The sequence below is a fragment of the Phoxinus phoxinus genome (assembly GCF_949152265.1).
Source record: "Phoxinus phoxinus genome assembly, chromosome: 15".
NCBI lineage: Eukaryota > Metazoa > Chordata > Actinopteri > Cypriniformes > Leuciscidae > Phoxinus > Phoxinus phoxinus.
The window spans coordinates 25,597,254-25,615,192 of NC_136890.1; the positions used below are offsets into that span (position 1 = coordinate 25,597,254).

The 17,939-nt window shown below is 36.8% G+C and overlaps 1 protein-coding gene across 12 annotated transcripts in view; it reads right to left on the minus strand.

Moving 5' to 3' along the window:
* The window catches only part of slc44a5b (solute carrier family 44 member 5b), a 33,420-nt gene extending 15,731 nt beyond the window's left edge, over positions 1 to 17,689 (minus strand). For 4 of the 12 annotated variants that reach the window (XM_079637901.1, XM_079637904.1, XM_079637905.1 and 1 more), the window contains exons 1-3: positions 17,306 to 17,510; positions 5,602 to 5,650; positions 1,635 to 1,708 (exon numbers count right to left, since the gene is read on the minus strand). In XM_079637901.1, coding sequence (XP_079494027.1) covers positions 1,635 to 1,708; positions 5,602 to 5,650; positions 17,306 to 17,342 — 160 coding nt within the window. In that variant the 5' untranslated portion in view covers positions 17,343 to 17,510. Of the gene's footprint in view, positions 1 to 1,634; positions 1,709 to 5,601; positions 5,651 to 6,069; positions 6,160 to 17,305 lie in introns of those variants that run through there. The other 8 variants (XM_079637897.1, XM_079637899.1, XM_079637908.1 and 5 more) reach the window with 5 other exon arrangements.
* Between the last annotated feature and the right edge of the window lie 250 nt (positions 17,690 to 17,939).

Below are 17,939 nucleotides of genomic sequence, written 5' to 3' on the forward strand. Positions count from 1 at the left end.
AGACACAATATGTACAGACTAAAGAATTCGTATCATAATTTGAATGAAAAATTAACCTCAATTTCAGAATGTTTTGCTATTTGGTTTGACCCATTTACTATAACCACAGCAGCAGCACTCAAGCTGCTTGAATCCAGAAACACTGCGGCAACGTCTCCAAGACGCTTGAAGAAACCTTCCTGCAAAGCTACTTGAAAAACTATGCGCCTGGACCTGGACAAAAACTGTTTTAAACGCAAAGGGTGGTCACACCAAATATTGATTTGATTTACCGTAGTTAATATAAGTTAATTGATAAATCTATTTTTGAAAGCATCCTCACTTTAAAGGGATAGTTCACTTTAAAATTAAAATTCTGTCATCATTTACTCACCCTCAAGTTGTTTCAAACCTCTATTAATTTATTTCTTCTGCTGAACACAAAGAAAGATATTTTGAAGAATGTCAGTAACCAAACAGTAGTCTGTACCCATTGACTTCCATAGTATTTTTTGTTCCTACTATGGAAGTCAATGGGTACAGACTACTGTTTGGTTTCTGACATTCTTCAAAATATCTTTCTTTGTGTTCAGCAGAAGAAATAAATTAATACAGGTTTGAAACAACTTGAGGGTGAGTAAATGATGATAGAATTTTAATTTTAAAGTGAACTATCCCTTTAAAGCATTTTTACACAAGTGCATAAAACTTTTCACAGTACTGTAGCTTTGCAGGAGGGTTTCTTCACGCATCTTGGAGACGTTGCCGCAGTTCTTTTGGATTTAGTCAGTCTAAATTTTTTCCGATTTTTCATGTAATCCCAGATGGACTCGATGGTGGTGAGATCAGATCTCTGTGTGGATCATACCGACTGTTGTCAGAGTCCTTGTGCATACAAAATTATATATAAAGTACAGTGCAAGTCATTTTTGCACAATTTTTTTTATTATTTTCACCAAAAATATGGTTTTAAGCCATTTATATTTATATCTTTTGCTGCAGTGTGCCAGTAAAAAATATCAGTTAACATTATTTTACACATACCGGTATATATGTATAAAATAATTGTTTAATTATATAATAATAATAAAAACTATTTATGCCTGTGATGGCTAAAGCTAAAGTTTCAGAAGCCATTACACCAGTCTTCAGTGTCACATGATCCTATTCCAAAATGTAAACAAAAACTAAAACCTGTTTTAAAATTAGACGTTACGTCCCAGATTTTCAATGCAAACTTTTGGGTGCCACTGTATGTATATATATATATATATATATATAACCCCGGCAGCATGTTTCCAAAACAGACAGATCTAACAGTCAGCAAGCTGTGAGTCTCCCAGAAACGGGACAAGAGAAGAGCCTTTGATAGTTTTAACCACAGATTCCACATTTAAACCATGAATGATGCACGCAATCAAATGTCACAGTGAATGAATGGGTTCGTGCGGGTCCTCTTGCTTTTTTTGAGTGTCCTTAAAAAACAGCCACATACGGCGAGGGGAGTGTAGCTGAACATAATGACACCACATCAGGCTGCTGTTTAGGACTGACGCTCCCCCGCCGCTTCTATTTGGCTGCTTAATAGCGCTGGATTCATGAGCCGCATTATGCAACCCTCTCTGCTGAAGCACACATTAATGAGTGTAACTCACCCACTGTTCCCAGAACGATGTAACCGAGGATGACGATGACAAAGATCACACAGCAAAGCACGTCTGAGCAGCCCCTGCAGTGGGAATGTGAGAAAGAGAGAATGTGAGCACTGAATGAATAAATCACAGTATAATTACATTCATACTAGCGTTTAAATAACTATTTTAATAAGTTAATGAATTATATTCACTTAATCAAATGTTGGTCAATAAAACTCTGAACCCTCAATTCAAAAAATGTAAATTTCACTACCACAGTGTACAAAAAAAAAAAAACTATATAAACACAGAGCACATGCTGTATTTGCCATTGTTTTTTCCATGCTGACTGTAACGCCAACAGAACAGACTTGTGACCCATTTTAGAGTGCCAACCAACTAATTGAAAACAACTGGTCTATTTGCAGACTGAGAAAAGGAGGCTGAAGTCATAGCAGGGCAACTAAGAGATTAACAGATGTGCTGAATCCCCATCCGCATATCATCCATCCTAAATAAATAGTATGCAATTAAATGTAAAGTAGTGCACAGGGCTGCTAATGTTAACTAAAAATAGTTTACTTTATTTTCTTGTTAACTGAAATAAAATATAATAATTAGATGAAAAACTTAAACTTATAAAAATGTGTTTTTATAGAATATTCCAGGATTTATTCCAAATTATTTATACATGCACATTCTGATGACATGGTGGGACAACCTCTCACTCACATGAGATCACCACAATAGCAAACCACAACAATCCAATAAATTCCCGATGGACAAAATCAAGTCCCATCCTACATTTTTTCAAGTTCAAGATGTTTCACTCAGCTATACATAACAATAGGGAAGAAAAGACCATCACAACTTCCGTTTCATAAGAATTTGGCAACACTTTATTTTGATGGTCTCTTTTGAACATTGTTGACTAGGAGTAACATTGCAACTACATGTTAACTAACTCTCATTAGTGTGTTAGTAGACTGTGCTTAATATCTGCTAACTCTTTATTGTGATGGTCCTTCAACAGACATTTTACTGACTATAAGTAACTTTACAACTACGTGTCAACTCATTCTAACCCTAACACTACCAGTCTACTAATACTCTAATGGGAGTTAGTAGACATGTATGTGCAACGTTACTTAGTCAACAGAATGTGTTAAAGACCATCCAAATAAAGTGAAACCGTGAATTTTAAGCTAATGAGTTAACTAGATGCTAATATAAACAATATGCTACAAGGAAGTCTGTAGAACTAAGACGCAACTTTATGTTGTGGTAACGTGTCCTAATAACACACACTCAAAAGAATGGACCATCAGTAAAGTACATGTAGTGCAGAGTATACGTAAGCTAACTAGGACATCCTAAGTGTTGTAGTAACGGACTCCACTAAACCAAATCTTACTAAATCACAGTAATGTGGAGGACAGTTGAAATGAGTGACGTGTCTGATGTGTAAACTAAAAACCAACAGTTCCCATCAGTGTCGTCTACAAAAGTGTTTCCTGGGCTATATTTATATTCTGCTCAACACAGACGGGAAGTGGGTGTTTGCGCCGGGCACCCACACAAAGGTGTGGATTTGACGTGTACTGGGAGTAAGTGACATTTAATGTAATGCAGCTTGGGTGATATTTTGCTAATGGCCAACTAAGAATCAGGAAAAAAAGCTTAGTCACAGGAAAAGTTACACAAATAATACCCAACATTACCCAAATGCTGTTATTTTTGTTTTAGAAGTCTACGTGCAACTATTTTTCATATAATGAAAGGTCATTACCAATCAACCTAAAAATGACATAAAACACCATAAAAGTAGCTCATATCATATGACTATATCACTACATTGGAAGTCATATGATAACTTTGTGTGAGGAACAGACCAAACATGCCTTCCAGTGAGTCAATAATAATGTGAACGAATCATTCTGAGGTTGATTGAAAAGAACAAATTGAAAAGAATTCGAATCGAACTGATCCGGTTCTCAATGATCCAGGCACAGCAGTTCTATGCACTGGAGAAGATTATCAAATGTTCCTCACACAAGACTATCTTAAAGTGCACCATTTTACTTTTTTAGGTATTAACTTTCATGTAGTGTGTAATATAGCCGTTTATTAATGTAAAAGGTCTGCAATTTTTCTGCAAGTTATTGTCTCCCAAAAGAAAGAACCCGATTCTGAACTGCCAGAAATGAGTCGTCATTTCAAAGAAAATCCACTTTGCATGCATTTCGAAATGAAGATGACTCAGGCTCAAACTGGTAAAACCGACGTCATCGTTCCTAAGCGTATAAATCCTGCTGTCTGTCCTTAATGTTATTAATCAAAAAACAAAACACAGCTAACAAAAATCCATTTATGAACAATGTATACAGACAACAGTGTTATTTTACATTTCTGTATCAGAATACAACTGTTAGACTTTATTTGTAATTTTGTTCTACTGTATTTATCTATGCTTGTAATTTGTTTGTGTATATCTTTTTATTTTAATACTGACTGTTCACTTGCCTTTTATAATGTTTGAACCTCAATTAGGCCAGTAGTTTTTGCTGTGGTATTGAAGAAGTACCTAAAGTGTTCTTTATGTAATAAATGAAAAGCAAAGTTACATATTTTTCACCCCTATTTTTTCGCTGATCCGAAAATGTTTCCGATCCGTGACAAAAAAAAAAACGGAATATGATCCGAACCATGAGTTTGGTGATCTATTGCACCCCTACGGACTCTTATGACTTTTTTGTAGCTAGATACGTGATCACTAAACTGCTAGAATAATCTGTGTGAAAAAAAAAGTCATGTCTTCACGAGAAAAACTTTTTCATTTTATTACTGAGCCACAACGATAAACAACTGGGTCCGCTGTGACATGGAATGCAGCACACCTGATCACAGCAAAGCTCCACATGCTGTACTAACCCAACAGATCTTAAGCGTTTTACATCAGTCAACCCTAATTAGCAGTAGCCAGGCCTTACAAATATGCACTAAGCACAGGAAAACCCCATTAGAAACACGCTGAGCTGCACACTTTGTATTGAGAGCAACAAAAATAAAATGAAACCCATGGCTTGTTGTCCAATAATAGCAGAAATGCATCACAATCTGCTGAATCTTATTTAGCATGCATGTTAATTATGCATAGCAACCCAAGACATTTGAGCAACAGTCATTGATTTCTCTGCTCCGGTGAAAGCTGTTCTGTCCGCTATCACTGCTGAACTAACCATTGATCCACCAGCAGCTCTGGGTTAGAGCAAGAAACAGGCCAGCGGAGCGACAGGTCCATGAATGAAGTCAATATTTTTTTTATCAATAACAGGCACGTGCAAATCAGGGATAGAAATGAACAACATTTTTAGGATGTGCATGTGTGTTTCTGACCTAGCTGTGGTTTTGAGGGCATTATTTCGGCGAGATATTGCCAGAAGTTAGCTAAATATAAAAATAAAAACTCCTTTGTAGAGATCTTAAAAGTAAAAATGATTAATAAAAGAAATAATGGCTTTATTCACTTCTATAAATACCAACAAAAATTTGCAGGGTTACTTTTGATGTTCGGTTGTAAGCTTATAGTATAAGTCAATAATAGGAAGCATATATAAGTAGTGAATACGAAGTCACCATTTAGATATGTAAGCATTTGTTCCATGTATAAAACTGTTAGTAGTTGTTCTTATATTGTTCATTAAGGAAAAAAATAAATAAATGTATATGTTAAAAATCTAAAAGTGTAACACACACACACACTAAAATACCAATACTGAATAATAATAATGTGTACGTGTACATGAAGTGACATATGTAGTGATAAATGCAGCCTCAAAATCCAAAAAGCATAAAACAGAAACACACACACACACACTAAAATACCAATACTGAATAATAATAATAAGTGTACATGAAGTGACATATGTAGTGATAAATGCAGCCTCAAAATCCAAAAAGCATAAAAAAGAAACAAGATTTACTCTACCTATTGTGAACGGGTCCTGTGAATGTGGGGTCAAATTTGTGTGGCTCCCCTGTAACACAAGAGCAAGGTGTCAAAATCACATTTAAATGGTGAAAATAACAATACCAAAACCTCAAGCACCCCAAAAAGCCTTTAATCTTTTTGGTATTCTCATCAGGAAGCTTGAACCATGTATACGCTTACTATGACCAGGTCAAAGAGCAAACAAACCAACTGATATCAGAACAAGCCAACATTGAAACAACGTAAAACAATGCTCATCTTGTCACCACCCTGTTCATTAAAAAAGCAAAGCACTCGATCAAGTAGCCAAGGTCTGAACAGCCCCACAATGCCTTAGGAGTGTAATAACAAAGCACAGGCAAACAAAAGCATGTACCTGCCTGCCACAGTTGGAAACGCACCAGACACCGGTCATTTTGAGACAAAGCATCTCCCTCCGTCAAAGTATTTGCAAGAAGTTCCTACCCAATTCTGCTTTGTAGTATCCTCCTTTTGGTCCAGTCATGTTCACTGTTCTCTGAGCGAAGACTCTGTGTTTATATAATGTTACTGTGTGCGTGTCACTTCCTATGAGGGCTGAGGCGGTATCTTCGAACCTTTTTTTGTCACACACACACAAAAATCGGTGCGATCGGTTAATCATTACACACAAAGCTGTGTTTGCGAGAAGAGGTGGAGGAGAAATCAGGCTGGTGGGCGATTGCGTCGCTTCCAACTTGCCTCTCTCTCACACTATCCACTCTCCACTCCTTCACTCATTCCTTATCCTCTTTCTCTCTCTCCTTCTCGCACAATCACAAAGGAAACAGCACTGGTGTCTCGCGGCTCAGATTGGTAGCATGATGCATCCACTGACACACCAAACACAATGAGACAACAGGATGGCAGCCACCTGCTCAAAGCTTTGCACACACACAGACTCAAGTGGAGCTTGTACATCGCCAAACATACCATCACTTCTGATCTCAGTGGAATTACTAACACAATTAAGTGATAAAATCCTTACATTTAAATGAATAGACTAAAGCAGGTTTTGACAGCATAGAACAAACACGTAGGTCTGCTAGTATCTGTGCTGAACAAGTGTACAGACGTCAGGCGTCACATATGCTGATGATAGATGCCCAGGTAGCCTGAGTTGGGGGATCAGGCAATGATGCCATCCTGCAAGTCTTGACTGGTCTTCAGCTGATCTGAAAAGTCCCCAAAACCGCTGTAAAACCAGCCAAAAGGCCAACCTAACCAGGCTGGGGAAACCCGCTAAGCCCAGCAAACCAGCGTGGTTTAAGCAGTTTTTGGTTGGTTAAAATTTTATGATGTCATGTATGATGACATGTTTATGATGGCATCAGTGGCTGATTTAAGTACGGGAAAGACATAATCATTTTCATTATTGATTACTGTCTGGCAATTAATTATTCAGTTAATTGGATTTAAAAAAAAGTATAGCATGTAATGTTTTTTTTTTATTCCATTAATGTGCAAATGAATGGTTGTTTATGATAGTATGCATTCTACATTATATTACAATATAATCACAATGTAGTCACAATTGTGAATCCTCTAGTCACAATGTATAATGATATTATACATTGTGTGGAAAAAGATTTATGATGAAATGTTAAATACACTATTAATTACATATAGCTTTTCACGCTATCAATATGTATTTTTGTGCTAATATTTTTTGTTTTTCTTTCTAAAAATAGGCAAAATTGACTAATTCAGAATTCAAATCTTAAATATTTATCTTCATGAATAGTTCCACCATATTTTGCTGAATATTTATTTACAAGTCCTGCTGAGTTCCAGTCAAAAGGCATGTGAGATTCTCTATTTGGAATCACATTTCCCAAAACATTGACACCACCAAAAGGTTTATTAATAAAAAACAAATATTTTCACACTCGATAAGTATTTGTTTGTGCAAAAAAAAAAAAAAAAAACCCAGCAAAAACTTGTTTTTCTTTCTAAAAATAGCCATATTGACTTTATCAGTATTCAAATATTGGATATTTCTCTTCATTGTTCTTTTAGACATGAATAGATGACTATTTGACCGAGATTAGTTCTGCCCACAGTGGGTGGGGCTCATTTCAAAGGAGCTTCTGATTGGTTCAGTTTGTGGCAATTTAGCTAGATGGCAAAATAACAGCTCTGTTAACATCTCCGAAGATTTTTCATTCACACAACAACCACCATTTCCAAAACCATTCTGGACATCTTGACCTTGGCAAAGGAGAAGAAAGAAATACAACGCACACCGGATTTTGGATGAGCTCCAATAAGCAGTAGTCAGCTCCACTTTTCAGTCTCTATTATCATGAGGGCTGAACTATATCATGAGCTGTTAATGTGAATTTAAGGAATGTCCACTCCTTCCAAACTACTGACTTGATGACTACTGGGGTGATATATATCACAATGGGAGTCATTGCATTTCATGACAACGTTATCATGATAGCAATTTTTGCTGGAAATTAAATTTGCAACAAAAACTAATATAGCCTACCTAAATGTACATAAAAAGTTAGATTTTTGAAGGCAAGTAAACAGTCCATAATAAAATAAGAACAAATAATCTAATTACATGCAGGACAAATAAATACAATATAATTTTTTTTTCGCTTGAATGTTTAAAATGAAAAGGCTTAAAAATTATAATGCGACACTTGATTTTATCCCAACTTTTTTCCTTTACTTTAGACAGGACCGGCTGTGTTTACATGAATACCTGCCAAGAAGGGCATTTTGACTAACTCTGTGTGTAATTGACCGGTTAAACACAATAAACTGCGAAAAGGAACTCAATTCAGTATTTACAGATGGCTTTTTGCGTGCACACTTCGGGTGTGAGTGCACAGAAAACTGTCTGTCAGAAAAGCGTGTGAATATTGCTCTAAAAACCGTGTTTCACTGTGCTTGAATTGTTTAAAAAACTTGAATGTTAAAGGGGGGGGGGGTAAAATGCCCTTTTCACAAGATGTAAAATAAATCTCTAATGTCCCCAGAGTGTGTGTGTGTGAAGTTTTAGCTCAAAGTACCTCACATATATTTTTATATAGCATGTTAAAGTTGTCAAAGTTGTTGCCCTTTAAATGCAAATTAGCTGCTGCTCCCGACACAGAGGGCGAGGTTTCAAGAGCTCGTGTGTGTTAGCAGCTCCGATTACCTCACGCAGACACACTAAAATGACAGAAACTGTTCTGCCTTATATGTTTAAACGGAGTCAGACAATGATGGAGAGACTCAAGAAGAAGTGACAACATGTAGAATGCAACAGGACGTCTCTGAATGGTTAGTTGATGAATTTATGTTGCTGATGTGTCGTTAACTATCTTCAATTAGGACAATTAGGATATTCTGTCATGATAATCTATAAATCGCTTGTATAGGAACTGTTGTGAGATGCACACAGAGTGACTTTCTATTGCATGTGATAAGACAGATGCTAAAGTTTGAGCTGACTCACAAATGTGCTGGACTACAACAACTCTCCCTCTTCTCAACATGGATTGCGTGTTCCCGGAGGCGGGGTTTATGTAAATTTTAGGGTTGGTGATGTCACTAACCCGTGAGGAATGTTGTGTAGTCCATACCAGCCGTTTGTTGTAGTCCTTAAAAAAACTATTTCTTTAAAAGCAAATATCTTCCTTTGCTTTGAACTTTGAGCATTGTAACTTTGCAGATGTTGTTTATGCTCAAACAGCAACATTACACACCAAGTTAGAAAAGTGAAATCATACTCAACCACCCCTTTAAAAATGACAAAGCTTAGAAATTGGGGTAGAAATAAGAAATTTACCTTGGTATTGTTGTGGCAAAAAATTATATTAAACCCTCATCACTGCGTAAGAGACACTCTGAAACAAATTGTCTTTTAAAAAGTATTTATTCTTGCAAGAATGGCCCAAGTCGCCGCACAGTTTTTACGCTGTATGGTGAGTGAAACCCAGTTAGAAAGAGCTGGGCTGCCTTTTTACTAATCTCAAGGTCTTTACTCTGTGGATTTCTTCCCCCCCCCATGCACATTCCAAGATAAGGGAGTATTGTAGCATAAGCTACCATTCGTCACACTAGGACCATGAAAAGTAAATGTACCCTGACCTCTAGGACCATAAAGAATAAATGCACCCTGGCCGACCTCTAGGACCACCAAAGGTCCTCTCCCAGCTGTTCCCTGTGTCTCACTCCTGCACACCGGTATACAAACACATATATCTCCCGTTCACATACTACAATAAAGACACACATGTGGCTCAGATTACTGTGATATCTACTGAAGACAAGAAAAAAAATCGAATTTGCCATTACAGTATTGAAGCTTCCAATACACACATATAAATATAACAAGACACATAATAACATTTAAGAATAACAATTATTTAAAAAAAGAGAGTGAGTCAGCATTGTTTTGATTGACGTACATTTAAACTTTCAGTTTAAACAGTGTAATTTCATATTAGATTAGATTGTGTATATATATATATATATATATATATATATATATATATATATATATATATATATATATATATATATATATATATATATATGGGGTGTAACAGTACACAGAAGTCAGAGTTCAGTACGTAGGCCTACCTCCGTTTTGGGGTCACAGTTCGGTACAACAGGAAAAAGCAACAAATCCCCAATGATAGGTTTCATTTAATTTATTTTGAACAGAGAGTAGTGCAAATTACAGTTTGTTACACCAGGTGGCCTTTAATCCCCCCTTGAGGTAGCTGGCAGAGAATATATTAGGCACTAAACAGAATGCTCTCTTGCCGATCCTCCCCAGATTCCTGCATGATTGTTTCAAATAAAATGTATTTTGTTGCGGTAAAATGCGACGGGTGTTTTTAAACTTATTGGTTTGATTAAAGTGATATTTCACCGCTGGAAAGATGAATATGTATTTAAATTGGGTAATTTATGTAGTAGAAATGTGAAATTATTTTAGAAGTTGGTGCCGTCTAGACTGAGAAAAGCCAGAAAATTAATTTTTGGCTCATGTGGATGAAAGACAACAACTCCCAGAATGCACTTGCTTTGCTGCCCTACTAGGCCACTCCCAAGCCACACCTACCGGTTACAGAGGCCAGTATCGGAAGAAATTATACAACTAGGCTACTAGTTGACTCGAAACTGAAAAGACGCCGTTTTATTGTGAGTCTCCGTGACGATTTAGTTGATAAATGAATTTAAATACTGATCGGATTTATATCTGCTTTGCGAAAAACGCAGGGCGGGTTGAAAACATGCGGAACTAGCTCCTACTACTGGCTGTAGTCTCTAGCCTCTGGCCAAAAAAGCCTCTGATCTTTTGCGTCATCTCAGTTTTTTTTCCAGACACACAATACATAAATCTCTCGTCTCAGGGGAACATGAGGGAGGGAAGCACGGTCGTTCGAAAATACTACCGGGTTTCTACTGATACAAAGCTTAATGCTAATCGGTTAAGTATCCCTTTAACGTGCGTAGCGTAGCCTATGTCATTTGCACATGAGAGTTCATTAACATGCGGTGACAATGGCGGATGCACAATGTTCAATATTACACTTTTTCAAGAAATCACAAATCGACAGCGGAATTTAACAGCGGTATTGTATTGTTAAAAGCGCCATACAAATAAATGTGAATTGAATAGAATTGAATATACACAAACATTCATAAATTATACATTTCTTTGTTCCAGTTAAAAGCCTGTACAGCGAAATCCTCTTCTTGGAATCACATTTTCCAAAACATTCACTCATGTCAGATATTTATCTTGTTTTATAATATCTTCCACTTGTTTATAGCTGAGATGAGAATTTTAAAAGCACAATCCAAATAGTTTTTGGCTTCGGATATAGCGGGGTACAGTAATTCCTTCCTTGAACTGCTCAGTGAAGTCTCTTGAAGTCCCATCTCTCTTGCTATACCTCTTCCTCTCATCCTCTACTTCCACTAAGATTTTTTTCCATGCACACACATGAGTTCACACACTGAGAGCAGTGTTTTGCGTGCCTTGCTGCATAACACAAGCCTCTTTCAGTGTTTCTCCATAAGGAACAGCCTGGGAAGGCGTGCAGGTGCAGACAGTGTGAGTTTGGTCGAATGGAAAGTCTGTGTGGTTACGTTTTCCTCTTCCTCCCAGAACATGGAGTTCCCACCCCATGGCATTAAGTCACAAACAAGTCCCTTACATATGCTGCATCTCAATCACAACCTTAAAATGAATCGGCTGAAAATGTCCAGTTTAAAATAATTAACAAACTGCTTTAAATTAAATGCACAAATGGATAAATAAACTACATTTGTAACATTTTGTGCAAATGTTAAACATAAATCTAGGTTAAACAGATGAGTGGTTGATCAATAAAATGCAAAAGTCATTAAATCTGTACCATTATATAATTTCAGCATTTTTGTGTGCTGTGTTTGCCGTCATTAAATCTGTAAAAATACTGAATAATATATTTGAGTCACATTAATATTATTTAATGGTCACACTATTTTATACAACACTTATTGTCATCTCTGATCTGTGGGTACTACAAAATACATACACAATTTTTTCTCTGACTCAAGCTTAACTTGGATGTCATCACAGAAGCCGAGTGACAGACACGCAAACCTTCAGGGACAGATGGACAGGCGAAGTGAAGAGAGTGACAGACAGAGCAGATTGGCGACGTGAGACTCCCCCTCCCTTTGGACGTATGTTTTGCTGATACATGCCGGTTTCACTGGCCTATGCTCAAATTAAAGGATTGAAGTTTAAACGCTTTACTTTTCATGTGGCGGCTTCATTACTACGCCTAATCAAATAAGCTGTTCTTAATTTATCAGCAAACTGTTTTTGAGAGCTGTTACTTAAACTACAGAGACAGCACTTCAGCTGTTTCTACTCTGAAATGTAAGCATATCAAGTGTTGTTACTATCATCACGCAATAAATGATCAATGTAATTGGATGTAATTCTGGCACCTTTATGTAAAACGACAAGTACTAAAGTTGAAAGTCACATGGCTGTTTGTTTATTAGACAAAATGCTTCAAAAGTGCATTAAAATTTGTCACGTGTATGTAGATGTTGTTCTGTTGCTCAGTCCCTATCACAAAGTACATGTAATGCATAAAGGCCTGCCAGTGCCTGTTCAAATGAGTAAAACTGCTTGCAGATCTCTCAAGGACACCAGCTTTAGCCTTGAGCACCAGGTGGACAGCATAGACACTGACAGTGTGAGTGTGAATATGACTCCTGGATACTTTCTGAAATGTGATTCTCGCCTTTACAACCAGAGGCATAGGGGGTGGGCGATGAGACCAAAGTCCTATATCACAATACGAGTCATTTTGTTTTCACAATATCAATATCACTGTATAGTTATTAATGCGTAAAAAAAAAGTTATGATATAAAAAAATTATACCATTGAAATTTCATAATTCTCGTCACTAATTTCAATATCACAAAAGCCCGAGCCTTAAGCTTATTGAAAACAAGAAAACAGTCAGTGATACAATAAGAACAGAGAAACTAATTAAGCAATAATCTGGACACTACTGAAGACACAACTGAAATGAACCTACCTGAAAAACTTCAAGGACTAGAAATAAGAAAATACATAGCCTAAATTGAAATTACTTGAATGTACAAAAAAAACCACTGCATAATATTTTCACTGTGCACATTAAATATAAATGTATTCTTAAACTTACAAAAGTGATTCAGTCAAGAGCAGTGAGAGATTTTCTCTGTCTTTTGATGTTTGATTAACATTAATGACACAGATAGCAGCAGATTTATTAGGCTGCTGTCACTTTAAGAACGAATACACAGATCCAATATACTGCTTTTTCCTTTCTCAACCGTTTACATTCATTTAAAACATAAATGACTGTTTACGACGTTACTTGCAAAGACAGGAATCGACAAATAAGTGTGTGTATTTGACCGTTCATGCCCAATTAGATGGCAAAAATATTGGCTGCCTGTAATATTGTATAATTCATCAATTATGAAACAACTTTCATTTCAGCTTTATAGCAGCCCTGCAGAAGACAATAGTGTAATTTAAGTCAGCTCAATTTAGTTCAATGTTGTTTCAATTCCGTTCAGTAACTGTGTCAATGTTGCAAAGTTAATCAATTATGAAACAAGTTCACAGTAACAAGTGCAAATGTACAACAGAACAAGTGTTAATCAATATATGCTTTTTTTCAGCAACTTTTTTTTTTGCAGTGCAACCAATTGCAGTCCTGCCACAATTTGTTCCTGAGACAAACAAATACAAAAAAAACTTTAGAACTTTTAGGAGAAATTGAAACCTAGAAAAATAGAAATGATAAAAATATATATTTTTTGTTTTCCATTTACTCACCCTCATGTCTTTCTAATCCTGCTTAACTTTCTACCTTCTATAGAAAAAAAAAAAGAAATTCTGAAGACTGACCATTCTTCCCATGAAATTACAATAGATGAGGCTTTTAAGCTTCAAAAAGGGCACAAAATCACCATAAAAGTGGTCTATACTTTGTGCATTGTTTATTTGTTTATTTCAAGTGTTTTGCAGCCTTACTATAGTGAAAAAGATTGGACTGACATGAATGAGTGATTTCCGCCATAGACACTTTTTTTTGTTTTTGTTTTTTGCAAGTTGCATTCAAAATCAGCTTGGATCAAGACCCAAAGAAGATGCATTTTGTAGTCTTTCTCAGAGGTCCAGACTTTCATTTAGGTTCCATTAGCGGAACCTACAACTTCCTAATCATTTATAAAGGCACTGGAAAAGGAGATGACACCCATTATGAGCCATTCATCCCTTAGCGTGGAGCTTCAGTAGAATTTGTCATTGTTAATGTCCTGGGCGCACAGTAGAGAGCTCATTCTGTGACCTCTATGGTGGACTGTGGCATGTGCCACTGAGAGCTGCTTTGAACCACAGGCAGTGGACATGAGAGAGAATCTTAAGAGATAACGAGAGACTATCTGGTCCCTCATAAATGCACTGACTGTCCTCTCTATTAGCTACATAATTGCAGACATCTTTAATGTACCTCTTGTAGCAACCTCTGAAGCAGGAATATAATTGGCTTTCAGTCCTTCAGGGAAGATCGTCCTGCTGAGGAACTGTTAATAAGATCCTTCCACATCCAGAGGGAGGCTTTTTTAAATTTACATCCGCATTGGGCCAGGAACCCAATGCAATTCAGTTTCTACTTCTTACTAGGAGATTGAACAATGCATTTGCTCAATCGTATTTAACCAGAATTATCTGTTGACAGCAAAATATTAAGTATAAAGGGTTTATTGCAGGGCATCTAAAGACCCTAGCTATATCCAGCTATGGCAAATGGGAATTATGACTTAAAAGTGTTAATTCACTCAAAAAATACTACCACTTTGACGCTTCAAAAAGTTAATAAAGAGATAGTAAAACTAATCCATATGAACTCAGTGGTAAACTGCTCAATTCATATGGATTCGTTTTACGATCTCATATGCTCTATATGAACTTTTTGAAGCATCAAAGTGTCAGTTGCGTAGCGGTCAATGGAGAGACAGAAATAATTCATATTTCATTAAAAATATCTTAATTTGTGTTCTGAAGATGAATAAAAAAAAGTCTTACGGGTTTGGAACAACAATTTATTTTCATTTGGATATCTCTCCACAGACTACTTCCGATTCTAGCTGACAACTTGTGATTGATAAGTGGCTCGTGGGAACTTAACAATACATGTGGAAAAGGCCAGAGAGCTTGACCCTGCCCAAGCGAGTCAAAGAAACAGATGCTCCCCGCACAATTTACGTGACAAAGAAAACTTCGTTCTTTAACCCTTCAACAGCACTGCCATGGTGAGGCATCTAGGCTTTAAAAATAGTTTCAAACGCAGTAAAACACATGATAATAATTACAACTCTATTTGGATGGTTATGCTGAGTGGGTGTGTAGGCGTACCAGAAGCATCCTTTTGGCATGATAATGTGTTATAATTAGATAGATTGCCTCTGAAAAATATTTAGCGCAGTAGTGTTAAATGGCAAGGGGGGACCTAGTGCTCTGCTCAAGCTCATGGGGGACTGCGAATGACTGGTTTCCAGAACAATGTGAAAGGTCTGTGATGACTGGAGGAATGTAAAGTAAATCTGACTGACCCCAGACCGACTATTCTCAAAGAGTTCTGCTTTACATTTTGCTGGCTTTTAAAGATCTGTATACCAGTGGTGGACTGCATACTTGACACTTCATGGAGCATGACATTTGCTGCCACTTTGGTTGTTTTGTTCATCTGTTTTTCTCTGTCTCATAACAAACAGATTCATATTTGTGGATAACACATTTTTGGATTCAGCCTAAAAAAATGATTAGCAACATGACGTGCCGACTACAAACAGTGACTCCAGCAATTTTAGCACTGTCATTGAACGTTATTGACAGAGGAACAATATAATTAGGATCACTTTCAGAACTTTTTTTTTTAAGCTCATGAATGATAAGATAACATAAAATGACAGGCAATCAGAATCTAGCCAACTTTAAAGAGCTGGAGCTTTTAAAGCAGCCAAGTAACTGGTCATGTGATGGCAACATAGCGGCAGTCATTAGGGGTGACCCACTCTATGAAGAATAAAACCGTTGTATAAGGCGGTTCACACCAAGAACGATAACTGTTATATAAAAGTTTTAATAATCGTTCTAATTCTAAGAGAATAGGGAAGTCCACACCAGAGCGATAACGATAACAACACAGATACACAATATCATTGGAATCACTTTCAAAACAATTTTTACAATAAAAACATTGAGCTAATCAAAATTCAACGGACTTTAACAGATGACACATTGTGCGCTTATAATAAACAGAATGCTATCGTATGTTGGTGTGGATATTAAAATAGTTACCATCTTCATTTCATGCGTTTTATGATATTTCTTAAGAGTGCCATTAATTTGTTTAGCCTATGTGTTCAAATCCAATAATTTGCAATATTGAATCTTTAAAAACTCTTTAAACAGATAGCACACGTACGTCTGCAAGATGTCTGTTAAAGATCACTTCATCTGGAAAGCATCGGCTGTTTACTAACATCTGATAGACGTCTTTACTATGTCAGTTTTACATACATTCTAAATCAAAAACATCTATTTTCAAAACGTCTATTTGATATCTGACAGGAAACATCAAACATACGTCTTCCAGATGTAAACAAGCACATCAAATAGACGTGTGCTATCAAACTTTGTAGCAAACAGTTATTTTAAGGTCTGTCCTCATTATGTAGCCTACTATACGAGTACCGTGATGCGAGGACTCGCACAGCAAAAAGACAAAAAAAACATCTCAATATGGCAAAACCTGCGGAGTTAACACCAGATGTTTTCTATTATTCTTGCTCTTATTGCATTGGTTACTTTCCAGTTAACTTCTATGACGTAACAATTAAATCCTCTCCGAATTCAGAATCCGAATGCGTTTTTTGTCTGCACGTCATCCAGTTTTGCAAAAACAAAGTAACTCAGATCAGAATGAAAACACGTCAGTGTAGCTTTTGTGCTGTGTAGGTTCTTAAAATATTAACTGCGAGAGAAAACAGCAGAACACTTCAAATAAAGAATCGAGTTACAGCACCGCTAGGTCAGTTCCCTTTGTCACTGGTCTCACAGCAAAAACTTGATTTAAAGCGATTCACAAACTGCTGCTCTCTTACCATAGTATGAAGGAGGAATTGCACTTTTCCTTGCCATTGCACCTCCGACGAGCAGTCCTCGCGTGTCTTTTGTTTATGTGGTTGCATATGAAGCTGTGGACATGAATAGCGTCTCTAGCACTAGTCGTCCACATATATAACGCTAATCTGTGATTTGCTGGGCCACGCAACGCCGCGTCACTGTGTTTACAGCGCCATCAGCAGTGAGACAATGCGCACGCAGAGGCGGTCTATTGTATGAGTGACGACGCAATGGTCCAATCGCTGAGTGCCATCGTCTCACAACAGCCAATCCAACCTCAGGAGGCAGGACATATTGTAATACTGGTGGGAAAATAGAGACATTTCTCACTTCTCAGACAGGCACGGCACGGGAAATACACTTCAGCGACTACATGAGAACAAAGTAAATCAGCTGAAAACAATGTGCCAGAGTTTTGAAATTCCACTTTGTTCCATCATGTAGCTACAGTATGGCCTTGTGGCAACCACAATGATTGGTGACCATGTAATTAGATATAAATCATGTAGTAAAGGTCACAAAGGTTTCTGGTTTGGTTGCATTGTTCCATCCTAAAAAAAAAAAAAAACGACATTTATTTAAGAACCAAAATGTAGACAAAATTTTGATTAT